This window comes from Olea europaea, chromosome 11 (assembly GCF_002742605.1).
Source record: "Olea europaea var. sylvestris chromosome 11, O_europaea_v1, whole genome shotgun sequence".
Classification (NCBI taxonomy): domain Eukaryota; kingdom Viridiplantae; phylum Streptophyta; class Magnoliopsida; order Lamiales; family Oleaceae; genus Olea; species Olea europaea.
In genome coordinates this window covers 1,861,241-1,887,504 of record NC_036247.1, presented here as the reverse complement: position 1 = coordinate 1,887,504, position 26,264 = coordinate 1,861,241, and the positions used below count along the sequence as shown (strand labels likewise).

At 34.5% G+C, this 26,264-nt stretch overlaps 5 protein-coding genes across 11 annotated transcripts; 3 read left to right on the top strand and 2 right to left on the bottom strand.

The window, feature by feature from the left end:
- Window positions 1-1,588: 1,588 nt before the first annotated feature.
- LOC111402917 (dof zinc finger protein DOF4.6-like) lies at window positions 1,589-3,380 on the bottom strand. Of its 3 annotated transcripts, none has more exons than XM_023031241.1 (2): window positions 3,275-3,380; window positions 1,589-2,684 (listed from the first exon to the last, which is right to left on the bottom strand). In XM_023031241.1, the coding sequence occupies exons 1-2, from the start codon at window positions 3,296-3,298 to the stop codon at window positions 1,872-1,874; spliced, it is 837 nt and encodes a 278-aa protein (XP_022887009.1). In that variant the 5' UTR covers window positions 3,299-3,380; the 3' UTR covers window positions 1,589-1,871. The 3 variants fall into 3 exon arrangements, 1 of the variants encoding a protein (XP_022887009.1); XR_002704369.1 differs by lacking the exon at window positions 3,275-3,380 and adding an exon at window positions 2,780-2,973 and having other exon boundaries at window positions 2,570-2,684; XR_002704368.1 differs by lacking the exon at window positions 3,275-3,380 and adding an exon at window positions 2,776-2,973 and having other exon boundaries at window positions 2,592-2,684.
- A 3,402-nt stretch (window positions 3,381-6,782) lies between these two features.
- On the bottom strand, window positions 6,783-11,376 carry LOC111402915. Its single transcript, XM_023031240.1, has 8 exons — window positions 10,949-11,376; window positions 10,158-10,292; window positions 9,927-10,050; window positions 8,890-9,329; window positions 8,525-8,601; window positions 8,250-8,385; window positions 7,711-7,914; window positions 6,783-7,141 (listed from the first exon to the last, which is right to left on the bottom strand). The coding sequence occupies exons 1-8, from the start codon at window positions 11,357-11,359 to the stop codon at window positions 7,082-7,084; spliced, it is 1,587 nt and encodes a 528-aa protein (XP_022887008.1). The 5' UTR covers window positions 11,360-11,376; the 3' UTR covers window positions 6,783-7,081.
- A 1,260-nt stretch (window positions 11,377-12,636) lies between these two features.
- On the top strand, window positions 12,637-19,162 carry LOC111402914 (RNA-binding protein 1-like). 4 transcript variants are annotated; one of them, XR_002704367.1, is made up of 7 exons: window positions 12,637-12,966; window positions 13,366-13,487; window positions 13,591-13,828; window positions 13,913-13,974; window positions 14,062-14,143; window positions 18,651-18,766; window positions 18,799-19,162. XR_002704367.1 is itself a non-coding variant. In XM_023031238.1 (7 exons), exons 1-6 carry the CDS (start codon window positions 12,879-12,881, stop codon window positions 15,966-15,968), a joined length of 696 nt encoding a protein of 231 aa, XP_022887006.1. In that variant the 5' UTR covers window positions 12,637-12,878; the 3' UTR covers window positions 15,969-15,987; window positions 16,104-16,462. The 4 variants fall into 4 exon arrangements, 3 of the variants coding, with proteins under 3 accessions (XP_022887006.1, XP_022887007.1, XP_022887005.1); XM_023031238.1 differs by lacking the exons at window positions 18,651-18,766; window positions 18,799-19,162 and adding exons at window positions 15,865-15,987; window positions 16,104-16,462; XM_023031239.1 differs by having other exon boundaries at window positions 18,651-19,162.
- A 976-nt stretch (window positions 19,163-20,138) lies between these two features.
- On the top strand, window positions 20,139-22,360 carry LOC111402913 (F-box/WD repeat-containing protein pof10-like). Its single transcript, XM_023031236.1, has 3 exons — window positions 20,139-20,591; window positions 21,357-21,516; window positions 21,987-22,360. Exons 1-3 carry the CDS (start codon window positions 20,513-20,515, stop codon window positions 22,225-22,227), a joined length of 480 nt encoding a protein of 159 aa, XP_022887004.1. The 5' UTR covers window positions 20,139-20,512; the 3' UTR covers window positions 22,228-22,360.
- Window positions 22,361-24,158: 1,798 nt separating this feature from the next.
- LOC111402912 (rhodanese-like domain-containing protein 14, chloroplastic) lies at window positions 24,159-25,899 on the top strand. Of its 2 annotated transcripts, XM_023031235.1 has the most exons (6): window positions 24,179-24,501; window positions 24,606-24,652; window positions 24,839-24,931; window positions 25,020-25,158; window positions 25,258-25,360; window positions 25,563-25,899. In XM_023031235.1, the coding sequence occupies exons 1-6, from the start codon at window positions 24,306-24,308 to the stop codon at window positions 25,675-25,677; spliced, it is 693 nt and encodes a 230-aa protein (XP_022887003.1). In that variant the 5' UTR covers window positions 24,179-24,305; the 3' UTR covers window positions 25,678-25,899. The 2 variants fall into 2 exon arrangements, with proteins under 2 accessions (XP_022887002.1, XP_022887003.1); XM_023031234.1 differs by having other exon boundaries at window positions 24,159-24,501; window positions 25,020-25,360.
- Window positions 25,900-26,264: the final 365 nt, after the last annotated feature.

The window sequence follows — 26,264 nt, the reverse complement described above, 5'->3', positions numbered from 1 at the left end:
TATATACATGAACAATAATGACTACCGAACAAACACTTAAAATTTAATTTGATTTTAATCTAGGTTAAATTATATTGTTGGCCAACATTTGTAGGATATGCTAAGTGGTGGGGGAGAATTCTTGAGCACGCTTGCCGGGGGAATGTTTTGTGGAGCCAACATCAGATATAAAAATGCAATGCCTAGTTTTCTATAGAAATGCATGCATCATCATCATCATCAAGCGGACACAAATACTAAAGCATTAATTCAAGGACACAAAAGTCCATGAGTAAGAAAGAAACTATTGTACATTAATTACTTCGTTTAAGAATTTAAGCCTCCGTTTGTTTTTCATTATTTGTCCATTAAAATGAAAAATATGATCGTTATTCATCACATCAAACTACCATATTTGATTTTATATCTCTTGTGTGGAGCCTGTAACGACTATATTTTTCATTCTCATTTTTACATTAATGTGTACCAAACGAGGCCTAAATTACGGGAGCAAAGAAAAAAGAAAATGTATATTAGAATTCTTTTAACATGCTTCTTCATGTGTGTCAAATTTATATTTTTAGCTATATATGTTCGAAACTTATGTGTAACAACAATTTTCAAATTTAAGATCTTTGTTTGCTTCACTATCACGTTGGACCATTTTATCCAATATTTTATTTAGGACAATAAATGTAATTACTTAAATTACGTTCAATAAGTGGCGCATACGTTTAAACCTGCAGAATATGAACTGCATTTTTCAACTAGAATTTGTCTTTACAAGGGATTCAATTCATGTTAACATTCCGCCTCCGTCTTTCATATGATCAACTTATAGGAATAAATAAAATAATCGATAAACACAACACTCTTAGTTAGTATTCTCCAAAAATCCAAACATTTTATATTGAAATTTTTTGAGTTAGAAATAAAGAATAATTCATGCATACTAAATTAAACTGAATTAATTTGAGAGATTTAATTAAAATGAATACAGCTATATATATTAAAATAAATTTTGGAACATGTAGTACACGTCCCCATGCATATTACCCTCTTAAAAGCTAGGATAACCAGTGGTGTACCATGTGAAATAAAGCTAGGAATCATGGGTTTTACCTAGTAATTAATTCTATCTGGTTATTCTTCTGCAGATATCTAGAGATCTGCTTTCCAAAATGTGCTTTAAAGATAGGAAGAATCTCAAGAAGACCTGACAATTTATGACCCATTATTCGCCAGAAAAAGAAAAAGAAAAGAAGTGACCTTCTGGCAATGAATTGAAGCCAACCATCAATGCAACATTTGATTCTTCGATTCAAGTATAAAGTCGACTCTCCAGTATACAACAGTACCATTAAAAATGACACGGCGGCTTGTTGATTGCTATGTACAATCTCTGGAGTCATAGGATTATGTTAAGATCCTTAACAATGCCCATAAAATCCCTTATTTTTTGAAAACTTTCAAATTGTTACGTCAAGATCAAGATTTAAGACAACAAGAAACAAAGGGACCAAAAATTGTCTAAGTGCATTGATAAAAGAAAACGTACAGCAAAAAAAAAAAAAAAGTACTATATTATCAGCTTTAAAGAAAACCCTAATTAAAGAAAGATTATTGCATTTACATATATATGAAACGGCAAATTCTGGCGAACAAAAGTAATCAATCACGAGATGAAATTTGGAAAATAATCCAAAAGCTCAGAAAGAAAGATGAAATGAACACGTGCACACAATCTGTTAGTTTTGATCATACCTCAAACAAAATCAATATGTCACTCCCCATGTAAAAAAGCAAGCAAAAGATAATGACTCCACACTCATAGTTTTCCTCGAATACGTCTACTACGCAATATTGAACATGACTGAACTATTTGGTCGACCTTACCATGACCCTCCAGCTAACATCCCATTCCAGTACCCATTGGATTCTCCTTGCGCTCTTTCTGGCTCAAATTCAGTCGGTGCGACCAGCTTCGATTCCTCAAACGGAAACAGAAGCCTTGATGAGTTTGTATGATCTTGAACTCCTTGCAAATTTTCATAACCATTTTCAAGTCCATCCAGGGTAAAATTGAGGGTTGGCTTGAATTCAGTATTCAAAGAAAATCCAGATGTATACATTGTGTTGGAATCCGAAACCGGCACCGGCATAATAGTATTGGTCAGTCCTCTTGAGGTGATCCCTGCCTTGAGAAATTCCATAACTGGAAAATGAGATGAATTGGCAGAAGACGAAGAATTAGGGTTTCCTGGATTTAGGGTTTTCATGTGATCACCAAAAGGTAAAGTAACAAATTCTGATATTCCATTATAATGACTACTAGTGGGTGGATAAGCTAAATTCAAGTCATGCCCATCATGAATCTTAGGGTTTTGAGAAGAAAAAATTTGTGGGGTCAGATCTGGAATTTTCTTTGATGAAACTGATGATGACGATGAACAAGAAGATCTCTTGTTCTTTCTTGTACCGCCACCCACTGGAACATTTCTCAAAGATCCCCCATCTGTCCAATACCTCCTACAAGTCTTGCAAAAGTATCTTGGCTGAGAGAGACTGTAATTGTTGTAATAACAGAACTTTGTGTTTGTAGAATTGCATCTTGGACAGTTCAAAGCTTGTTCCTTTTCAGGCCTTGGCTTCTTTTCTATGGCTGGCCTTGAGATTTCAACCTCCTTCGGCGAAACCCCAATATCCTGAAGAGAAAAGGATGTTAATTTGGGATAAAGCCGTAATCTCAATTAGGAGAGCAATAATAAGCAAAATGATATCAGAAAACATGCATACAAACACAGAGATTTATCGTAGTTCACCCTCAACGACAAAGCTATTTTCGTTTATGACTTGCACACGAAAAACTCTCACAAACCATAAAGATGAGATAAGAATCCAGTAAAATCACTCTATAACTAAACCCAATAACCGGAGAAAAGATTTTCAAATAACACGTAAGAGTACTGAAAAGAAAACCGAAGAAAAGGGGGGAATTACTTTACATTTTTTAGGGCTATAACATTAAACCAAGAAAAGGAAGAAAATTAATTAGCTTTGGTGGAAGAGAGGAGAGAGGAAAAAAGGTGTCCAATACTATACATAAGCAAGAAAACATCTCAAAAGACTAAATTCAAAGGAACAAAAATTAGTGGGGGCTGATCATCTGCAGATAAAGTAAATAGCTTTAAATTTTTTTCCAAACCCAAAGCAAAGACATGCTAAATTCCCAACCCTAGAAAGATGTTATCATGATATGATTGAGAAAAAACACGGTTTATTTCTTTCGCTTTACCTTTGGCCACAGAGTAGTATCCATAACACAAAGAAATGGAAAAAGCAAGAGAGAAAAAGGTGTGGAGAGAGTGTCAAAGGAGAGGAAAATACCCACTTTTGAGCAGCTGGTTTTAAAGCAAGAAAGCAACTTAAAGGGCTTTCTTTGGCTGTTCCATGCTGGTGGTGAGTGGAAATTCTGGGTGGTGGGGTGGAGTGGGGTTAGGGTGATAGAGTTGTCTGACAAACTTATATAAATATATTTATTTATTTATTTATAATGGAATGGAATGGAATTCTTCATTTTAAAAACAATTTTGCTTGACATACAGAATGCTTCTTTACAAATACCTGTCAGAACACACACATAGAAGGTGGATGAGGTTTTTTTTTTTTTTTTTTCACGATAAGCTCCATATCATGAGAGTATTCTGACAATTTTTTATGAAACTTTATTCTGTACAAATGGATTAAATGTTTTAAAAAGGGATATTGAAGCATCATGAAAATATCTTTACTTTAAACTTCTGATCAAAAATTGAAATTTTGATTTAAAAAAACAAAAACAAAAACCAAATTGTCTAGTTAAATATGGGAGGATCGCATGATGAATTAGTAGTGGTTTGCATGATTAAATTAAGGTTGATTACGCATATTCATATATAAGTAGACCTTTGGACGTTGCTTTAACGTTAGTCAATGTTCTTTTCCGGCAAAAAACCACCTGAACTAAGGAAACTTTGAGGCTGCCTTGGAACAGTAATTCAAATTTATGAATTTACAAAACCCATTTCAAAATTTGAATTTAGTGTTTACTTTTATTACGTTGAATAATATTGTCCGACTATAATGAGAAATTTACAACAATGTTAAATAATTTAGTACATGAAATAAAATAGATTTAGTCTTTATTTGGATAAAATGTATAAATTAATTTATAGATTTAGTCAAACATTAACTTTAAAAATACATTCATAACCGCAAATTCATTATTGTACATACATTTCTTGAGGCTCCCTGCTATTCTTCTAATTATTCTTATTTATAAATAGTTTATAAATTTGTCAAACGAAGGGCAAAAGGCTTAATGAAGCATTCACAACATGTTATGTTTGTGAAATACTTTAAGTACTAAAGGTACAATGATAAAATTTAACTTTTTTTTTCATTAAATATTTTTCATCAAAATTCACTTTATCGAACTGTCACGAGTTAATTATTAAAAACATGAAATTAAGTTTGATGGACCGAAAGCATTTCTCCGGACAACAAAATCAAATACGTGATTTGTGCTTGTTCGATAGAAATCATAAGTTCTTTAAATTTTATATTGATAGAAATGTTATAATATTTGTAAATCTATGTCCTTTATTGACGGGACTATTATAGGCCAGACCATTGATTTCGAACATCAGAAAGGGGAAACACGTGGCAAACTATGGTGGCGCATAATTTGGGGCCTACTTGAAGCCAATTGGAGGATGAAACGTTAAGTGGAATTTCTCGGAAGAGTTGAGAGCGGACCCCAGGGCATGTGGTGGGCCAATCTGGACCGTCAAATCTAGAGGGAATCGCAGATGATTGGACATGCTTACGTCATAGTTGACAATATGTGGACAATGATGTTGGTACATCACATGTCAGTGGAACCCTCCTAATTTCGAAATATTTGTTCACTGTTAATTAGTGTAGTCATAGATGATAGATACACACTTGATTGAAGATTAATAAAAAATATTATTATCTCGTGTTTTTTCTCTTCAAAATTGTCTTAACTTAAAATTTCGATTATGACATAAATTTTACTTGTATCGAAGTTGAACCAAACATTAGATACGACCAATATGAACATCTTACAAACTCGATCGCATTTTGAGTTGCAGCTAAACAAGTGGATGTAGCTTTGCTTCTTGAAATATATCCGATCAAATACACACCTTTATATAGCCTTTTTTTTTGTGTGTAAAACATGTAGTTAAATTTGGGGGACAACATAGGATAATGATGATGTTCAATTGTTAAAAAGTAGAAAATTTCGTCGTGACCTTGTCCATAAAAGATGGATACAACACATCACTTTATTTCATTTTCATAATAAAAGTTCTTTCCTACTTTTTCAAGTACGAAAAAAATGCTATTTCCTTAAAATTTAAGTTACCCTTTCTTTATGGTCAGGTAATTTTCTAGTTCAACTTTAGCGGATTCACTAATTACAGTTAGAACTATTAGAACTGTTCCAACATTTAACCCCCCTTTGTCTATCATTAAAGTAGGAAAAAATGAATTTTTAAATAGCGAATTTTCACAAAATGTGTGGCTTAAAATAAAAAAAAAATTTGATTTTAAGCGCAAATTATTTTGTTGTGAAAATATGTGATTAAAAATGAACTTTGAGAAAAAAAAAAAAGTTTTACAATAATGATAATCAAACATGGGCTTATATGAAAATCAAACTGGCCCCACTTCTCACTTTTTCTTCTTAATCAAGGATTTCGTCGTGTTTTAGTAAAATAAAACATTTAAAATGTTAGTGCTTTGACAACACAACTCAAAAGTAGTAGAAATCCTGTATTTGATAAGCAAAGTCTTTACTACTAAAGCTGAATTTCCACGTTCACTTCATAGTTAAGGATCGATGAATCAGGGACAGCACACCGTCCATTCAAAGACATCATTATACTATTCCGTACATTAAGGCAATCTAAGATGGCCCCATTGTCTTAAAAATCTCACTAATAATAGCCATTATATCTTGTTTATTAATAATCCAGCATGATGAGCTCAAGAATGGAATAATGTCGAAGCTTACTTTTTCTGTGGGACATTTATGATAGAGTTTTGCTACACGTACAACGGGGTTGACACTCCGATGTACACTCCTCTCACATTCCGATCACAAGATTTTTTATTGTCGTGGGGTCCATCCCCTCATGTGAGGAGAGTGTACACAGAAATGTCAATCCCAGTGTACAAATAACATTTTCCTTTATGATAAACTCGGTGAGATAAATTGTACAGTATTAAAAAAATTGCATGCGCCATAGATCCTCATCCAAGAGATGTCAATTCTTCATGGGAAAAACTTCCAAAATCTAAGAAAGATAAGTGCTTTATCTGTGGAAGGCACTTAAAGGAAAAACGAGCTAAATTATTGCCTATCGTACAACTTATTCTGTCTAGTTTTATTAATCAACTCATGTTTTTAAGTATATTAGTACGTGATATGTGAAAGTAATAATATAATGAATAGAACCATAAAGGCGTGCTTGTATGCAATACTGACAATCACAAGAAGGTAGGGCTTGAAGATCAGTTTTGTGCTCTAATTTCTGAGTTTCCGTAGTGGGGTGGCGCCAAGCCAACTAATATTTTTTTTGACCAGATTCCCAAAATAAACTGTACATGCAGGGATGGGTGTATTGGTTGAAGTAAATTCTTCTTTTTTATCAATCATTTGGCACTACGAGAAACAAATCTGCACAGAAATTTTAGACATAATTTGCACTACCAGTCATTTTTTAACCACATCCTTCTGCACTATAAGAAATTACTTCATATCATGCATGACTATTCTTTAAATGCAATTAATTTATAGTATACAACAAAGCTTTCTTATCATCCTAGGAGGCCATGATAAAAATTACAGAAAAGCATGGTTTAATGTTTATAATTATTTCTCAATTTTTATTTAAGTTTTTCAGGGTGAGGGGTTGGTTGACATTGTTAAAATAAAGAGCAATTCTCTTGCATAAATGAATGGCAAGGAGAACAAAATTCTTGCACTTCATCTCCAGAACAACATGGTTATCCTAACGTTATGGCCTTGAACTTACACGTTTAACTTGCAAACAGTGATGAATTTCTGTACTGCATTATGATACTGAGTTCCCTGAAAACAATACCCACAGGAAAGGACGTGTTAGTATGGTTCTCGAACAATGATAGGGAAGAAAACATGCAATAATCAGTTTTGAAGCAACTCGATTGGAAACTCATACAACATTATCAAGTGTTAGTCAAAGGAAACCAGAGGTTTGATCGTAAGCTGAGACAAATTCTTCAACAGTTCAATTATTCATAAAAGATCATTTCTGTCACTAAGGCAGAAAGCCCAGGAGGGAGGAGGAAGCGTTTAGAGCATGTTTGGCTAATGTCTAAAGGTTTACATACAAGTCAAGTGTAAGTAAACAAGTTAATTTTGAAACAAAATAAATTTTCTCACACATTACTGTCAAACATTCTGTCACATCCTTTAACGCAGTTCAGGGATTGAATAATTTTCTCCTCTAACGAGAGCAATATACTGGCAAGTACTCAGTACCAAACAGAACTTTACATCACCAAATACATCACAACTATTCTCTTTTCATTTTACTTCGTCTATTTATAAGAACTCATCAGCAGACTTCGAAGTTAGAACCAAAAGAAGATGATAAATACGGACAATCATAAGCCTACCTCCCAGTAAAGTTGATTGCAGTCCATACACTGCCAAAACTCTATACTCTTGTTGAACAAGCATTTAGGAATAACTTGAAATCCCTTTGCAGCTTCTACAGCCTCCTCAGTTGATAATGGTTTCTGGATGAACTTCCCGTTGCATTTAGTGCACCTTGACATCAGCCGATCCTCGGAAATGTTCAGTTCAAATGTTTCAATTACCTGGTATATACCAGTTTCAGCCATAAGGGAACTGTGTACAGTCTATTTTCAACTTGTTAGGTAAAATGGACTCTACAGTTTTGGACAATATTAAGAAAAAAATAAAATAAAAAATCTTATCTATTGTACTATCCAGCACCTCGCACTTAACATGCACTACTTATCATGGATAAATAATCTAACAACAAAAATCATTTTTTGTATTTGATTCTAACTTTGTGTTCGTATGTCGGAAAGGGCCAGGAAAACAGTAAAAACCCATCCAATTACCTAGCTGAATTCCAATAAGCAGCGATGAAATAAGCGACTAGTCTGAAACTGCACGTGATATTTACCTCGAGCAGCTGTTCATTTTTAAGTAGACTCTTCACCCTGTATATTTGATTCTTTATCAAATACTCGTGTCTCAAAAGCTTTGCATCCCTTGTTAAGAGCACCCTCTTCTCCTTGTCTGCTTGATCTATTAAATCCCTGTATAAAACACTTATGTGTTAATAGTGAAGAAAGCTACATTTTTCGAGAATTACACACTATTTAAATATATGCTTTTGAGTTCTGACAAAAATCACAAATTGTCACAATCATCTAAAGTTATTCACCAGAATTGAACCTGGTTTCAGGCTTCTTAGAATGTGGAATTGCGGCATCTATCCCAACGCACCGTAGATGCTTAGCTAAGCCTTCAACCTGAAAATATTATATCAGGTTTCGACTAGTAAGATTGTGTAAAAACACCGTTGGTCACTTGACCTTCAACAAAGTGTGGCTTTTTTCATCTTTAAACAAGGTCAGTTTGCGACTAATTTGATACTTCACTAAAATGTGAGTGATCAATGCTGTCTTTTACCTTCGTAAGATTATAAGTTATGTCTTAGACGAAGGGAATTACAAATTTGTGAGCATAGAATTGCATGACTATGATTCCGTAGCCTAAATGAAATATAAGCAAATAACAGGAAACATAAAGTTATTTACCATCACATCACACAGAAACTTAGGGGATCCATCACCACCCAATGCTGGATCCCACGGAGGAGGGCCTTGCCAATCATCTGTAATTTCTGGTCTCTTTTCTTTGCACATCAATCCAGCAGAAGATTTTTCAACTTTCTTTTTTGAAGTTTTTGGCTTTCTGTCAGAATCCTTTAACAAAATTCTGTCACCATATTTTCTAATAATCCACAAGAGTGCCTCATCTACTTGTTTTGTAACTTCACAACACTTCATGGAACCTAACTCGGCATCTGTTTGTATGGTGCTGTGTAATTCAGGTATATTGGCACGTATCATATCTAAAGCTTCACAAAGTCTAGTCCTTGTTACCAAATTGCAACTGTAAGGTGTCTCAAAAATCTGCTTCAACCCCGAATCAAAGTTAGATGACCAATTTTTATTGGAATTTCGAGAAGAATATCCTGCAAGAACCAGAAAGTACTCAGCATAATAACAGAGGCTATAAGAAAGAGAGGATGAACAATGCCACATTTGTTTAGATTATCACACAATCAACTATACTGCCATGTGCCAAACTTCAGCAATATTATTTCAGTTGATTTTTTAAAGTTTAGTCAAAGACCCTTCATGGCAAACTCAGGGCTTCGGATGGAGAACAATTAATCATTCATGTCAAATTGGTCGAAATATGGTTGAGTATCCATCATGGAAAGATAATATACCAGATGCCCATCAATGTAATCATAGTGCATGATTTTAAAAAATTTGAAAGTTTCACATTCATATGGTCATCTGAAGAATGTCTCGAATGGAAAGACAATATACCAGATGCCCATCAATGTAATATAGTGCAAGACTTTAAAAAATTTGAAAGTTTCACATTCATATGGTCATCTGAAGAATGTCTCGACCATAAGTACATATCTGGAAAGCAGCATTGGATCATATGGATGAAACAAAGAACAAAGAACAAAATTCTTTTTCTTATCTAATACTATGTAGCATAATCAACCTTACGAAACGTGCCATAAAGGTATTGAAGGAATGAGATGTTCAACCTTCCCTAACAATTTTGGCTTGGAAGACCTTAAATATGTCAAGCAAACAATAAGCATCTGCAGCTGCATACATCTTCTGCTCTTCGGTTAAGGGGCGCTGCGACCAGTCGCTACATTGAAGTTCCTGTACAAATCATGAAAACAAAATGTCAAAAAAGAAAATATGAATACAGAGACTATAACTTAACTTTCGTAACATGTGAAACAGGAAATTCGCAAAAAAAACCCAACCTTTGAAAGTGAAATGCCCAAAACTTCCTTGCAGATCGCAGCCAAGCTCTTCGTTTGCTTTGGTATTTTTCTTCCAAGTTGCTTATGCTGTTGTAGATACGTATATATGCTAGTAATATCTATAAAAGGTTCCACCTAATCAAGAAAAATTGACAAAGAATATTATTATGAATGAAGCCCCAATCTCTATTCACGGGAGCAATAATAAATAAATATACAACGAAAGCACACCAACTAATTATAGTGGTAGTGTGGTACAACCACAACGCTGCAGGTCTTCTCAGTGTCGTTCACAGTCAAGTGAATAAATGACAGTTTGATTGAACTCCATACGTTCCAACATTTTTTCAGCTAAATACGAAGAATTAGGCATAGAATCTGTATAGCTAAATGCAAAAATACCAGCTAGAGAAAACCTACTTAACTAACCATATTACAGCAAAAGACACTTGAACTAGTTAAATTTCTTCGTGATCATGATGAAATGGACGTCTGCATAAGATCAGAAATCTACGTATACAACAAATTGAAACTGAAAAGGCAAAAAATGGTGAGCAATTTTGCATCTTCAAATGCTGAAAATCATAACTTTTAACGAATTACTGCTAGCACATCTAATTTAAACCAATGTTCAAAACACAAAATGAAATTGTTCTGTTATATATGAAGTAAAGAAATATATGCAGCTACCAAATTAAATACTAAGAAATTGCAATAAAAGAAAGCTCAAAACTTTAAAGCTTCAGTAAAAAATACAAAAAAGACTAAATGAATGAATAATAAAAACATACTCTATCAAAACCGGGATTGCAGCCCTGAGAGCAGAAAGTGGAGGATAAATAAACCAAATCCTGTTTAAATCTAAAACCCAATTTTATAATATTAGGTGATGCAAACACTTTTCTTAACAACTCGTATATTGACGATAGCTGAATTGCTTGAAGATCGAGTAGAAAGACCATTGAATCGTCCGAGTTTCGATAAGTTGACCCATTTTCCGGAGCGAGTAGGCAGGCGATTTGCAGGAGGGATACTGCGGGGAAGGTAGACTGGTATTGGTGAGAGCGAATTGGCTTCCATTCGGCGTCGAGCCCAATGACAATGGAGCGAGTTAAAGCCAAACTCAATAGAGAGAACTCCGGTGAATCGGCCGAGTAGACCGATTGAACCGGTGGTGCCTTTTCTTTGTACGTAGGTTCCATGAATCTTGAAAGTGTAAAATGGGATAGGAAATGGGAATGGGTCTTGTATTATTTGGTTTGGGCCGCTTATGACCTTTGACTGGCCCAACAATATTTCCTTATTTTCTTTTTCTTTTTTCTGCTTTATTGATTTTTTTATTTTATTTAATTAAGGAGACTGAAATACATATTCGCCATTATATGCAGATTTGATTAAAAAAAGAAAAGAATTGGGTTTTGGGTATCCGAAATGTCCTGAGGACAGTTTGGTCTTTCTACAGACAAACTAAACTTAAAAATAATGTTATCTACCATCAATAATGTTGGAACACCAATTTAGATGCACTATGTGATGGAATCAATGAAATATATAATTGAGTTGTTTATTTAATTGTACATTTCATTTAACGTCACATTAATATTCTAAACTCAGTAGTGCAAAATGACATTACTGTAAATTTAAAAGGATTGGTAGGGAGGTTGGGCCTCTTAGTTACTTTAACATATTCAATTCTCCTTTTCTTTCATTTGCACAATTAAGGTTTCTTCTTCATAATCCCAATTTTACTGCATAATCTTTCAATTTTTGAGTGATAGTGAATATTATTGAAAGATATACAACATAGGTTGTTTATTATTAGGGATATGTAATTTTCTAAAAGTTCATATGATTTTTATTTAAGGCCTTGATGCAAAGTTTAAGAAGTTCGATTGTCTATGTCTAAATTTTTTGTGATTCCAAAGTAATCTTCATCAAAAGGAGTATAATGAATAATGATATGCAACATGACTCCAGTGGGGGTCAGTGGGTAATTAGGTTGTTGGTTGTTGAATTTCTGTCAAATAAACTCTGATTTTCGCTATTTTGTGTACTTTTCTTTTTTTAAAATTTTGTTCTTATTAAAAATTAGTCAACAAAGAGTATAAGAAAATTTATCTAAACACAACATATACCAAAAAATAATAATAATAATTGGAGGTCCCCATCTAGTTCATCATAAAAAGATTATGCCCCATTTGGCCCCATTTAATTTTTATTCCATTATATTTCTTTTTTCTTTTTTTCTATTTTCAACCACACAATCTTCCATGAAATAAGAATACACGTGAATCAAAAATTTTTCTTTCTTTTTTAACCTTTTTTTTTTTTTTTTTTTAAAAATTTAACCTTTTTTTTTTTTTTTTTTGAAAGATGCTACTCCAACCATTTTCATTTTCGCAAAATGGGAGCCAAACGGGACTATATATAAACATGAAGTAACTTGAAAATTTGGAAAATAAAATACCAATAAATGGAAGTAATAAAGGAAAATATATGGAAATTAAAAGAAACAGAAAGTGCTCGGGAAAATGAATTAGCTGAAATAAAGAAAGGGGAATTTAAAAGGGAGGAATTTGCTTCGGCCGAGTCGGTTTAATTCCGTCAATTCAATCAGAAATCTCCCTATCCAAAGCCCTAATAAATCTTGAAATCAGTTACGTTGTTCAATAAGAAATCTCACAACAAAGCCCTAATCTCTCTTGATCTCTATTTCGGAATATGATGGACGGTTCTTGGAGGTACGGAGATAGTCGGCAGCAGGTGGTGGCGACTCCTCTCGTTGGAAAACGACCTCGATCCGACTACCGTAACTTTCGTTCCTGAAAAATTAGGGTTTGGAGTAAATTTTATTTGCCTGTTTGTGATTCTGGAAACTGGGTTTCTTAGTGAGTTAGGAGTAAAATGCAGGGTTTGGCGATCATGCAGATAAGTATTTTGTAATAATTTGCCTTTAAATTTCCCTGTAACTGATAACCCCTAAATTGTTTTCGGAATCAGTTTCTAAAATTGCGAATCCATTTGTAAGGAATTGTATAAATAAGAATAAAGGGGACTGGCATGACAGTGAAGTGGTATGAGTTTTTTATATAACACTTGTCAGTTGACACATTTTCCTTTGCGGTGGTATGGCCTATTTGTTGATTCTCAGAAATAGGTGCAAGTTTTATCATTTTTGTTAAGTTATTATTTTACAATTTTCGTGTAGAGATGCCTAGTGGCCATGACTTGACAAACTATTATGCTCGCGAGGATGAAAGGAGAGGACACCATGTCATTAGAGATACTGACTCGATCAATGCATCATATGACCGATACCTACAAGGCGGGGTAATCACTCTCTGCTCTTGTTTCAATCTGTGTGTACAGTAGTGTCTTTTCGTATCTATACATCAAGCACATGAAGGTGTAACTCAGTACTGCAATGTACCAGCAAATATCACCTTATGCTGGGGGCGAGTCTACAATATTGATGAGTGGTGGACTTGGTGGACACCATCGTGTTGATGATCCTCATGTCACAAAAATTGGGGGATCAGATTCAGTGGTGGCTGCAAGCTGGACGATGGGGATGGGAGGGGGGAGACCTGAAATTTCACTCCCTCCTGATGCTACCAGCACACTCTTTGTGGAAGGCTTACCTGCGAATTGTACTCGCAGGGAGGTGTCTCGTATCCTTTCATTTGTAGAAAAGTTTGCCTTTGTTTCCCCTTTATTTTCACCATCAAGTGTGTTTCATTAATGGGGGTTGAAAGATATATTTCGTCCTTTTGTTGGCTACAAAGAAGCAAGGCTTGTGACCAAAGAATCAAGACATGTAAGGACATATTTGCCGTTTTTTTATGCACACGGTCATCATTTTTTGTATTTATTCCATTAACAAATTGGAACTTAAACCATGCAGCGTGGGGGTGATCCATTCGTTCTATGCTTTGTTGATTTTCTGAGTCCAGCTCATGCAGCCGCTGCATTGAATGCTTTACAAGGTGAGTTTGACAAACACTGAATTAATGAAAGAGTAGTATTTGATGAAAAGGTCCAGTTCTAGGAGCCAGGATGCAGACGTGCAGGCATTTTAAGCAAGCAGAGTAGTTGGCTGATAAGATTATTTTCTTGTTCTCTTTCATATGGGGTCACAATCAATAAGTGCAGAAAATTTTTTAGTTTAATTGCTGGTCATCTTTTCATGGCCAATACTGAGTATTGCTCAATCCAACGAACACAGCATAACAGTTCACATTGTATATGAACATGCATCTGGAGTTGACTTAGAATTGTATAGGTCTCTTAGAAGTTAGAAGTGATTATAAGTGTGCCTCTCTTCAACCTCTCACTGGGATTATATATGATCAAACAAAACTCTCTTGATGGCACAAGTACCAGGCTAGTAATTGATACAGAGGTGACAGTCTATTTAGAGAGATGGATCTCTCAGAACTTCATTTTTATGAGACTTTCTTCTATGATGAATTTTGCCCATCCTATCATTTTGTTTATTTTTGATATGAAGTTAGCATGGCAAAAATAAAAACATCCGAGGAAGTTCCTTCCCATCGTAAAGTTAATAACTCCAGCTGCCAAAGACTTCTTGAACAAAAAGTGGTTGTAGGAGTGTATGTTGCAGATGTTGGNNGTGAAGATCTAGCCGTGTTTGGTGGGGATTAAAATCAGATTTTTAGTAGATTTTGATAAAAATTGATAAAATGTGAGGTCGAAAAGTTGTGGGACCCATGAAATATGCTGTTAAAATTAATTGTTGACCTTGTAAAATTGACCTAGTGGATGTGGATCAGTGGATTTGACACTTCTATTGACATTTCCACCTCGATCTATCTAGTTATACCTTTCCTTGTTTTTGTATTCCTGCACAGAAATTGTAGTTCTTATTGAGGTATCTAATGGAGGTGCCTTAAAATGGTATCTAATGGAGTTAAATCTCATGGTACCTTCTTTTGTAGAGTACTGAAAGTTGCTCTTTTGTTCAAGCATATTCTCTGAGAACTGAAACTTGACTTTTCTAATTCATTAGATAGAAACAATTGCTGGGAAACAAAATGCTTTTTGTTCTATATAGCCATTTTGGCTACCTTGTTTTGCTGCCCTTGCAGTTGCGATACTGGGCATTTTTGATAGATTTTAGTGTACCTTTTTCAGACTTCACACACACTCACCACCCTCCTGTTTCAACAAATAATGAATAAGTCCCACTCCCTAAGATAGGGAGGCTCTAATGAGGGAGGATAAGATCAATTGTCCGAATATTACGTATCATGCTGGACCGGCTATTGATTATATTTCTATAAAGATTCGGGCATTATGTATAATCAATAATGAAGTATAAAAATATTCTAGCATTTGGTAATAAATTCTTACGTATTAATTCCATATCATAAGATCTGTATGAATTGATATCATTTTATGTTGTCCATGGTCTAAAGTTGAAGCCAAATTTATCTTTTGTTTATTTATTTTTTTTGGGAGAAGATCATATTATTCTCATATTTTATAAGATATTAAAAATTTCCACCTGTTCTACACCAAATTTCTGTCGTTTGATCATTTGAGCTGTCATTTTGGTGCGGGAAATTAATAACGAAGTGACAATTTGAACCCTCAACATTACCTTTGTCTGATGTGCCTGGTTTGTCAAACGTAATTGAAAGCAACACTCATCGGCACGATAAAATAGTCAAACTAAATGTTGCAGGTTATAAATTTGACGAGCATGAACGTGACTCAGACCACTTAAGGCTGCAGTTTGCTCGCCATCCTGGTGCAAGGTCAGGGGGTGGGCATCGTGGGAAACGTTGAGTTTTTTGTGGTTTTACAGGTGATAAATGCTATCCACAGGCTTAGCCTCTTCCTATCTGTGGGCTTTAGAATTTGCTGAGGTTCCACAATGGTTGAATAAATTTCACTGAATTGTGGAACTACGCTTCTCTGTAGGACCCACCCATCTAAGGATATTTACGCTGATGAGTATCCCAGCTTTGAAGTTTCGTAATTACTCAAGAGATGCTTTCTTAGGACCAGCTCGTGGTCGTTTAGTGGAGGGACAACCGGTTGCATTTAAGGCTTGTTACCCTAAACTATTTCTCCACTTTCTGGTCTCCCACGTTTAGTTACAGTTATGTAATATCTTACTAGTTAAAACTTTTTCCCCGTTGTTGTCATATGTTTGAAAAAATTTATAACTCGTAATTTGGAGAGTATTTCCTAGTACTGTGCTCCCTGCTTCATGGTGTACATCAGTGGTCGATGATTTTCACTTGGTTTGCATTAATGCTTAAGTTTTAGTTTTTGAATGGTGAGCTTACCCGTTTTCACTTCCTCGTTAAGTCAATGTAGTAATGATGGCAGGCATATCTGTCATGTGGGTTTCTTGAACACCAGTTGCGAAAGCTGTTTGTGAGCTATCCCAGTATTTGTATAGACTTGATTCGTTTCGATAATATGCCTAAGTATATGTGAGAATATTTTATTATCTTGAAATAGTACACTTCTCAAGAGAAACCAAGTAATATAATTTTTTCAATATTTTACTTCAACTTTAAATTATGAAGTATCATGCTGTTTGTGCACTTGTTATACTAAATATCTTAGTTTTGTGTCTGACTACAAGGCCTTACTTGAATGTTGGAAATCTTAATTGGTTTCATTTTGCTTGGAAATCCATTTTAAGAAATGTGTAAATTTTGTTTGTAATTACTTTGTTGTCAACCTGAAATCATGTAAAAATGATGAATAAAATGAAATAAGATGTTTTATGTATGGTGTCTTTCTTTTGAATCTTCTAGTGACATCTCAAAAATAATAAGTACTCTTACTTCACTACCCTTTTTCCAAATATCCAACATTTTTAGTTACGAAAATACTTCCTTTAACCTTGGTTTGATGATTTCTACTGTCATTTATTTTAAATTCTATTGAAGTTAAATATCCAATTAATCATTATAATCCACTATATGCATTTTTTGTTTCATTGGCACTAGTAACAAATAGTACAACCCAAAGTTATCTTGATATAACTGCCAACCATTCTTCTAGTCCAAAGAATTCTACCTGCGAAATTCACATTCACAGCTCAAAAAGTATTAATTTTATTGAAAAGTAAAAATAATAATAATAATAATAAATAATATATTAATACACACACACAAACACAAAAAATAAAGATAATTTACCAAAGTTAAATTTCAACAACGAGTTTGTCTTGGTTAATGATTGTTGTTTCTAGAACTGAGGTCAAGGGTTCAAGACTTGGTACCTCACTCCCCTCTACCCCCCTAATAAAAAAAGTTTTGTGTGGGCATGTAAGATTTATGTTGTGTCTGTATCTGTGGAAATGTAACCTGTGGGAGGCTGAGTGACTGAACCATTCAATTTAATTAATATCCATAGTTGTTACCCTGTGATTAGGGACTCTCCGTGAATAATTTATTGTCCAGATTTCTGTGATAAACTCTTTGGTGTTGAGGTATTTTCAAGTTGATCCATATGATCTTTTCAGGATTTTGATGATAATGATACGACTCCAGAAAAATTAAGTGAACACCCTCCATATGGACTTGTTTGCTTTTTGTGTATATGGTGTTAGGAGAAAATGTAGTAATTTCAAGCCAAGAACGAGTTATTTAAGCGGTGCATGAATGATTATAGGACCTGGAGTCATTACACAGATTATTTATGCCTCGGAGAAAGATGAACACAATATTATTGAGATCTAGGTAAAACTTTTGAAGTAATTACTTTTTCAGTTGAAATGGATACATAAGAAATATGCTGAATCAATGAGTTGTGTATGACTAAACCGTACAAGTCATTCATGCTTTTAGATAAGCAAGTATGCCAGTTCTTGAGCAATTTGTGGAATATTATGTTTTTCTTTTTATTCTTAGATGGTCTGACTACTGGAATCTGGTTTACTCTTTTGTGGTGTTGTGCTTTGCGATCAAGATGTGCCCCCCCCCCCTCCCCCAACCCCCACATTCACATCAGAAGGAAAGTAGAAAAAGCATAATCATGATAGAGTAGCAACATGAATTATCGCAACCCTATTGAGTGATGAATCAATGGACTCACTATACCCAGACTAGTGATGATCACAACTAATGATAGATGGCATTAGAGGGCACCAAGATGATGTCTCTAAGGTTCTTGTAAAATATGCATTTCTTGATATTAGACTCGTGCTGGGATGTGACTGTGTACTCGTGCCTGTTCATGCACTTGCACTTGTTCACTCTGCAGCAGAAGTTTTTTTCATTTTGAGGGCAGCAAGACTAAAATGTCTTAAGGTGCTTGTAAAATGATATTTGACTCGTGCTAGTAGAATGTGTATATATACGTATTTGTGCTCGCAAGCTTCAGAAGAAGAAGACCGTTCACGAGTGCATTTAGTAGCTCTTGCATACGTACATGATGGAAAACTACATTTGAACATATGATCGTTGACTGAAACTGTTCTAATTTTTGTGTCACGCGTCATACTAGGTGAGAGTGGATGAGTTATTGACAAAGGACAATCTGTTCTCAAGCTGAGCTAGGTTGGGCCGAGGTTTGACGAAGGCCAAAGAGCAGCTTGGTGAACTATGTAGCCATGATGGTCGGTTCAGCTTGTTAAGAGTATTATAAGCAAAAGGTTTTGGCATAGCCTGCAACTGTTTGCTTAATTTTGATGCAGAAAAGGCATAATTTGTGTAGAAGAAGCATACAAGAGTGATATTGATTCGGCTCATTTTTGCAGAAGCTGCATGATTATGAGCCGAAACCAATACCACACCATGTGTGTCTACTTCTCGCTTCTCAGGAATCACTTAATTTGAAGAAACCTGCAAAACCCACCTTATATAGAAAAATGGTTTGGGCTTTCAAGACATGTTTGGGTATTAAGATAGAAAAATAAGTAAAAGTTTTCTCAATTATACTGTTAAGACTTTTCTAATTGTGCATACCAAATTTATATTGATGAATCGTATATTTAACTATCTCGTTTAAAAGTTTAACTATTTGCATACAATCAAGTGGAACAATTGTTTTATTTAAAATTTATTTTAGTGTCAACCTTTTTCGTGCGAGTTTATTTTATTATTTTGTCAAAATCACGAACATTCATAATTTTGACAAATGAATGACAAAAACAGAGCATCGTTGCCCACGTTTAGACGCTTTTATCATTTTTCAGTTTATCGAATTTCATATACATAAATGAATAAATAAATTTGAAATAGATTACATGGAGGTTTTCTTCATCACACTTTTTTATTTAATTAAGTGTAGCTAAGTTAAAAGAAATTAATAGTGTCACATTAAAGTTCATTATTAACTAGAATATGGAACAATTTTTCATGATCAAGATAAAAGAATCCGAAACCAATCTTTTCCATTGTCAACTTAGATTGGGTAGCATAATGGAGAATTATATTCAATTATTTGGATATAGCACGTGATTTTGTACGATAAGATGCCAAAGATTAGTAGGGGATACTATTCTAAATCTGTTTTCGATGGTTTTGAGATCGATTGAAGTTTTTTCTATTGATTGTTACATTTAGTCCTTGTCTATCTCTCTTTAAAATAAATTTTTTTTAATTTTCATTCTCATATATTTATACTGTAAAATATTTTACAAGTAAATTTTTTTTTTATTCTTTTTTATCATACATTCTCTAAAAATTACTATTCAAAACTCTCTCTCTCTCTCTCTAATTTTTTTTTTTTTTTTAATATAGTGGCCATCGTACAGGGGCTTAGGAAAACGTTTAAAGCGATCAAATGCAAAAGAGCACAATGCTACTCAATATCATTTTTCACAAAATACAAGATATGAATAAAGAGACAATGTGGCACTCAAAATCAATTACCTATAATTAACGAAAAATTCCACGTGTGATGAAAAGCTAATGTGGCGGCTAGACAATAAATTAAAAACTTATCAGATAGATCTTTCTAGTAAGAAATGTGATTCGGAGCATCAAGAAACAAGGGGTATTTCGAAATAAAGTCTATACAAATAGTATTTCGGATGATTTTTAGGTCAAATCTTGAGTGATAGAGTTGTTATTAGAGTTGGGGCTCCATGTTCGATTAGAAAAGACCGAAATTGAGAATATCACGAGTAGAGCCTATACGAAAGGAATATTTGAAATCAAAATTTTATCGTATCCAAACGTGTCAGGACCGGGAAACGCTCCGCTTGTCCGAAACGAGCTACGGTCAAATTCACTCGTGGCCAGATTGGCGAGGTCCACGTATAAGCAAAATAGATGGACGGATTACCAGAAGAAAAAAGGAACAGAAATTAAGAATTTTATATTATCACAGTTTCTACAACCAGAAAAAAGAATCGGTGTAAAATGGACGGATTGCCAGCAGATCTTTGTCTCAAAATTTTCTGTTGGTTGGATCATCAGAATCTTGCAACTGCTCAATTGGGTCAGTAGAAATCAACTTGGATCCATTTTTAGTTTCCAATTCTGCTCTGGGAATTGTCAATATGAATTCATATGGATTTTGTGTTTTGAATGATGAATTCTTGATAAGATCTGAATTGGGTTTGTGGAATTGCGTTCAAATTGTTTGATTTTTTCCTTGAACGAATCCTTTGTTTTTTTCTTTAATCAGGTTCTGAAGATTTAAAGGTGGATACTGTTCTTTCATGTGGATTGATCTTTTGAACTTGTTTGATTCGGATTAAAATTTGATTTTAATTTAAGTTAAAGTCAAACAATGAATATTATGGATCAACCACAAATTTTAAAAATTTCTATCACAATCTACTACAAAATCTAATTTTGATCCCAACCAAACACCCACTTTGTCATTTGAATCTTAGCAGATCAAACTGTCAAAGCCTGAATCTTTTGGATCTATATGTATACAGTTTTTGAAATTCTGTTGCCTTTGATCATGAATTATTTGAATTTGAACAAATTACTGATTTCAAATCCACCCTGCTTATGCGAATTCTTATCTTTCAATCCGGATTTAACTAGTGATTACATGACAATAAAGTTATATTCGGAGTCATTGACATTGAGTTGTTAGACAGCATACTTCTTCGAATTGTTCTCTAAACTCCAAGTAATTCATTGAATGTAATCACTATTCTATGTGATGATATAAATAGCATTAGATGCTGTATCGACTTGTCCTCTTTCGATGCACTAATATATAACAATAAGACTTTTGTGGTTGAAGTATGCAAGAAATGGAGTGTGTTGGCCTCAGACAATGCGTTATGGTCTAATATCTTCAAGGAAAGATGGGGGGTTGATAACGCCACATTCTATGCCCCGGTGCATCCAAAGTCGTGGAAAGATGTCTATGTTGTTCAAGACCGATGTGATCGAGTTGGATTGTGAGTTTCAAATTTTATGTTTCAAGAATTTCTTTTTGTATGAGATTGGCTATATGTCATGAATTCTGCCAGCCTTACAACATTTAACGCATCGGAAAGTAATTCCCTTGTTTGCAATAAAGATTTACATAATTTTGGATTGCAGTTTGGAAAAAAAGGGGTGGGCATTTTTCTGCATGGTTAGTATTTATAGCCATGTTACTGGTATATGGTTTGAAGATCTAGCAATGAAGTAAACAGAGAAACAGAAAAGGACTTGTATATACATTCCCAAATTTATTATATTAGAGAAGTCTTAATTTGTTGGTATTCGATTTGCTTTGTATGCTTCTTTATTTATTAGACATGAAACGAGAAAAGGGTGAATGTAGTGATTCTCATTTCTTCCCTGGATTAACTCCAACTGCTGGGTATGGTGCTTACTAGCAGTATTTTATCATACCTTGTGACTTTCGAAATTTTCATTTCAGGGGATTAAACATTGTAAGGGAAGGAGACAATTATTACTTAGTTCATCAAGGTGAAATTCAGCGATATTTGGGTTCAAGAAGATCGGAAGCAAGAGCATTTGACTCGTTGAATTCGGAGAATGGCTACTCGGGAACAAAGTCTGAAGAGGAACCCTGTTCAAGTATTTTGGACAGAATCCTCTTTTTCATTGGTGATTTGGAAGCAGCTTCTTTACATGCTAAACGAAGCCGACTGCAGTAGTGATCTCTCAATCGAAAGCCGAATCTAGTGAATTTTCAATATTTATTGCTCTGTCTATAGTCATTTATGTAAACTAATTTCTCATCCTATCGAATTGGTAAGTTATTGCAATATAATTTACATAATTTGGAATCAAGTTTTGATTGTCGACCATCAGAATTGGGACGTATAGGGATGCTTTACATGAACCCAAGATTTTTAAGAAAAATAACCGAGAATCATAAAGATAAACACTATCTGCCTAACAGAAAAGAAGGTACGATATCATTGTTAACCTCATTCTCATCATCACAACCATCAACAATTGAAGCTTGTTCATTATTAGCATCACTTGCTAGTAAAATTAGAGAAAGGGCGATGGAGGAGGAGGCTCCGACCTGGATATATATGAATTTTTTTTTTTTATTAATTTTTTCTAAACATCAAAACCCTACCATTGTTGTATATAATTCATAAATCGGATGATTTGGGTTAATTTAATATTTGTTGGGCTCAATTTTAATTTTTTAAGTTCTAAAAATGGGTGGGATTTTGTTAGGCTAATTTTGATATAATTTTTAACACAAATGCAGGCACATTTTGTCATTTAAACATGTATATGTGATCTACAAATTGGATTGACTGTATTATCATGCACATACCTCATATATGAGGCGTTTTGAAAATACATCAAGCATATGCAAGTATATGCAAAGCATATGCGTGCATTTTACAACATTGCTTAAAATACCGACGAGGATTTATACATAATCATGGAGTATTGCTCCCTGTATAATCATGGAGTATTGCTCCCTGTAACTTTATTGAAAGCGTTGTGATTACTTACTTTGAGTGAATGGTTATTTTATATATTATTTGAGTGGTGAATTCTTAAGCTAAGTTAATGAGATGACAGGACTTCAATTGTTGATCATTTTCTCATCATCCAATTGTTTATGAATGGGTCCATTCAAATGAATCTTAATGATTCACTAGTCGGGAAGGCGAAATGAATTGAAGATTAATTCATCTATTGGGAAAAGTCATGATCATACATATTGCGATCAGGTTACACTTAAAAAAGCATTCCCTTTTTTTTCTTTGTTTGTACTCATTTATATCTAATCTATTTTTCCTGGCTTGGGAAAAAAAACAATTTATTCAAGGGAGAAATGAGAGAGATTTTGTTTCACCACTATGGCCGACCGATATTGCACACCATCATTTAGTTATTGCAATTCTGTTCCTAATAGCGGGTCACGTGTATAGGACTAAATGAGGCAGTTAAAGATTGAAATACTGTAGATCAAGCAATTAATGTGTCTTGTGAGGTACAGTAATTATAAGAAGATAATCAAATTAGAGCTGTGGCTCCCTTTTGTTCACAAGCATCATGGCACATGTTACTGATACATGAATTCACCACAATAAATTAGGAGCGGATTCATGTCCTTCGTGACACATATCTATGTTCTTCCTTAAATAATAATAGGAAACCTTAATCGACGGGATCAAATTCTTTAATCTTTTCGTAAGACCGATGTGACGAGCCATCCAAATATGTTAGAAGATTGGTCTGGCTTGTGACCATGCTCGACCATAGAGAGGCCAGCAGCCAGTGTAGGTCGGTATTAAAAAATAAAATAAAATAAAAAAGTCCATAGGCCCAGCCTAGCATGAGTCACACTGGTCAATAATAAATAATTATTTTGAAAGGTTGGCATATAAATTTTTGTATGAATAACAAAATAAAAATATGATTTCCAGTAGAGCCCGAGTGATTTTAGGCCGGGGGATTTACACCTCTATTCTACTAGGTGAAAGTAGAAAGATCAATTTCAAGTATGATCAGGAATAGATTTTATCCTGCTGACTTAAAAACAAATGGATGGGATCAAAGAAATCCAAACAGGAAGAAATTCAATAAAGCAGCGCCACAAGTTCAGATTGTGAGGAAGCTAAAATATCCTCAGTTTTCTTCTATTCATGGCCCACTAATTTCCTCACTAGACATTCAAAAAATCTTCAGTGCAGCAGAGAAAGGAAAAAGCATTACCTTCATTAGCACCTGTTGAAGAAATTCTTTCACTTTGAAGATCATGGCTGCTCTTTCTTCCTCCTCTTTATATCATAAATTCCATTATTCTGCTCTTGCTTACCATTCGAATTCAAATCGTGAGTCGAGTTCTTGTTTTACTGCAAAAGCCGTTGGATATTCCAGCAGAAGAACTGGCTCTAGCATTTGTGGAGGACTCAGAATTCAGAATGCAGCAACAAAACCTGCAAAATCACCAGGTATATCTTATTTCTATCTTTTCATTGAAATTTACATCAATATTACTCGATATTAGTACTCTGGCCATGTTCTTATTGTGTTTCTCTCCTTTTCGAGTAATCAGCTGAAGAAGAATGGAAGATCAAACGGCAGCTTCTACTTGAGAAAAGGGTAAAGGAGTCCTATCTCTCATATGAATCATACACCTTAGGCTTCATTTGAAAATGATAAACCCGCAAGTATATATTCAAAGGAATAATGAAAAACAGATGCTGGAGATTAGAAATGAAGATGTGGGTACTTCCTTCTGCCCACTTAGACTTCACTCGAGATAATTGACAAGTCGAACTTCTGCAGGTAAGGAGTGTGGATGCTAAAGAAGCATTGCGGCTTCAGAAAGAAAATAACTTTGTTATTCTTGATGTACGGCCGGAGGCAGAGTTCAAAGAGGTAACTGAATCATAACAAAGAACTGAAGCATGCCCTTGAAACTGCTGCATTCAGGCAGTGCTCATTTTGTGATCATTTGATGATGTAGGCTCATCCACCGGGTGCTATTAACGTGCAAATATATAGGCTTATAAAAGAGTGGACAGCTTGGGACATAGCTAGGCGAGCTGCATTTGCCTTTTTTGGCATCTTTTCTGGAACAGAAGAGAATCCTGAGTTTATCCGAAGTGGGATATATACATATGATATTTATACTTTTGTTATCTGTCCTGCTTACAATAGTAATTTTTTTTGTAATCAAAGAATTCTTTGGCTTGTGCAAGCAGGCTTGGAGTCGAAAATTGATAAGAGTGCGAAGATTATTGTTGCCTGCTCGGCCGGAGGAACTATGAAGCCATCACAAAATCTTCCAGAAGGCCAACAGTCAAGGTTCTTTTCTGCTTTTCATGCTACTTATAATTTATGGCCATAAATGTAAAGCACTGACACAAGAAAGTAACCATGACGAATTGTAAAGCCAAGTGTAATAAAACAACTAGATCCTTAACAATTAGAACAGATCATGTCACTTCCATCATATAGTAAATGAAAGAAATGAGTAGAAATGTTTAATCTCTAACATTTTGTGCAGGTCACTCATAGCAGCTTACTTGCTGGTTCTCAATGGTTATACTAATGTCTATCACTTAGAAGGAGGGCTATATAACTGGTTTAAAGAAGACCTGCCATCAGAATCTGAAGAATGAAGTCTACTAGAAAACATGCGAACCAGCTAACACGGTGATTCGTCTCGTAATGGACAATGTGACTCGTCTTGGATGAAAATATTAATGTAGAAATGAGTTTCGGCACTTATTAAGAGCATATGTTTTTCCACACTCCAAAGGCTTTTCGTTTGTAAAATAAATGTGTCGCCTTGCTTAACGATTTAAGCAAAGAAATCAAAGATCGCGAATTCAAGTCTTGCTTCCCATTTATGAAAAAGTACGTCGCTGCCAAGTGTATTGAGGACTAAGCCCTTGTTTGAGTTCCATGAAATGTGTGATTGAAAATGAATTCAAGGAATTTTAGAAAATGGAGACTAAACAGGGCTCTAAATAAGTAAGGTAATGACATAAAGTGCATCTTGCAATAGTGACATGATCCTTTGTGCACGTTTGATAAAGTGAATTGGACAGTATTGTATGAGTATTAATGAAGAAAAGACTAGTTCAATGGCGCATTCCAAACATACAGTCAAAGTACATCACGGATCCACATCCAATAGCTCACTAAAGTGAAGGACAATGCGAAAGGCAGCGAGCGTATTATTCAATAAGTAACCACAAAACCT

Bases quoted from the DNA above. Each gene is read 5' to 3' on its own strand.
- LOC111402915 (XM_023031240.1), bottom strand. From the start codon at position 11,359: ATGGAACCTACGTACAAAGAAAAGGCACCACCGGTTCAATCGGTCTAC. The intron at 9,330-9,926 runs GTTGAACATCTC...TGGTTCTTGCAG, and splicing joins AGCCAAAATTGTTAGGGAAG to GATATTCTTCTCGAAATTCC. The intron at 8,602-8,889 runs GTAAATAACTTT...TAATATTTTCAG, and splicing joins AGTTTCTGTGTGATGTGATG to GTTGAAGGCTTAGCTAAGCA.
- LOC111402917 (XM_023031241.1), bottom strand. From the start codon at position 3,298: ATGGATACTACTCTGTGGCCAAAG. The intron at 2,685-3,274 runs GTAAAGCGAAAG...TTTTCTCTTCAG, and splicing joins ATACTACTCTGTGGCCAAAG to GATATTGGGGTTTCGCCGAA.
- LOC111402912 (XM_023031234.1), top strand. From the start codon at position 24,306: ATGGCTGCTCTTTCTTCCTCCTCTTTATATCATAAATTCCATTATTCT. The intron at 24,653-24,838 runs GTAAAGGAGTCC...GAACTTCTGCAG, and splicing joins AGCTTCTACTTGAGAAAAGG to GTAAGGAGTGTGGATGCTAA. The intron at 25,361-25,562 runs GTTCTTTTCTGC...CATTTTGTGCAG, and splicing joins CCAGAAGGCCAACAGTCAAG to GTCACTCATAGCAGCTTACT.
- LOC111402914 (XM_023031238.1), top strand. From the start codon at position 12,879: ATGATGGACGGTTCTTGGAGGTACGGAGATAGTCGGCAGCAGGTGGTG. The intron at 12,967-13,365 runs GTAACTTTCGTT...ATTTTCGTGTAG, and splicing joins ACGACCTCGATCCGACTACC to AGATGCCTAGTGGCCATGAC. The intron at 13,829-13,912 runs GTATCCTTTCAT...GGGGGTTGAAAG, and splicing joins TACTCGCAGGGAGGTGTCTC to ATATATTTCGTCCTTTTGTT.
- LOC111402913 (XM_023031236.1), top strand. From the start codon at position 20,513: ATGGACGGATTGCCAGCAGATCTTTGTCTCAAAATTTTCTGTTGGTTG. The intron at 20,592-21,356 runs GTCAGTAGAAAT...TTGTGGTTGAAG, and splicing joins TCTTGCAACTGCTCAATTGG to TATGCAAGAAATGGAGTGTG. The intron at 21,517-21,986 runs GTGAGTTTCAAA...TTTTCATTTCAG, and splicing joins CGATGTGATCGAGTTGGATT to GGGATTAAACATTGTAAGGG.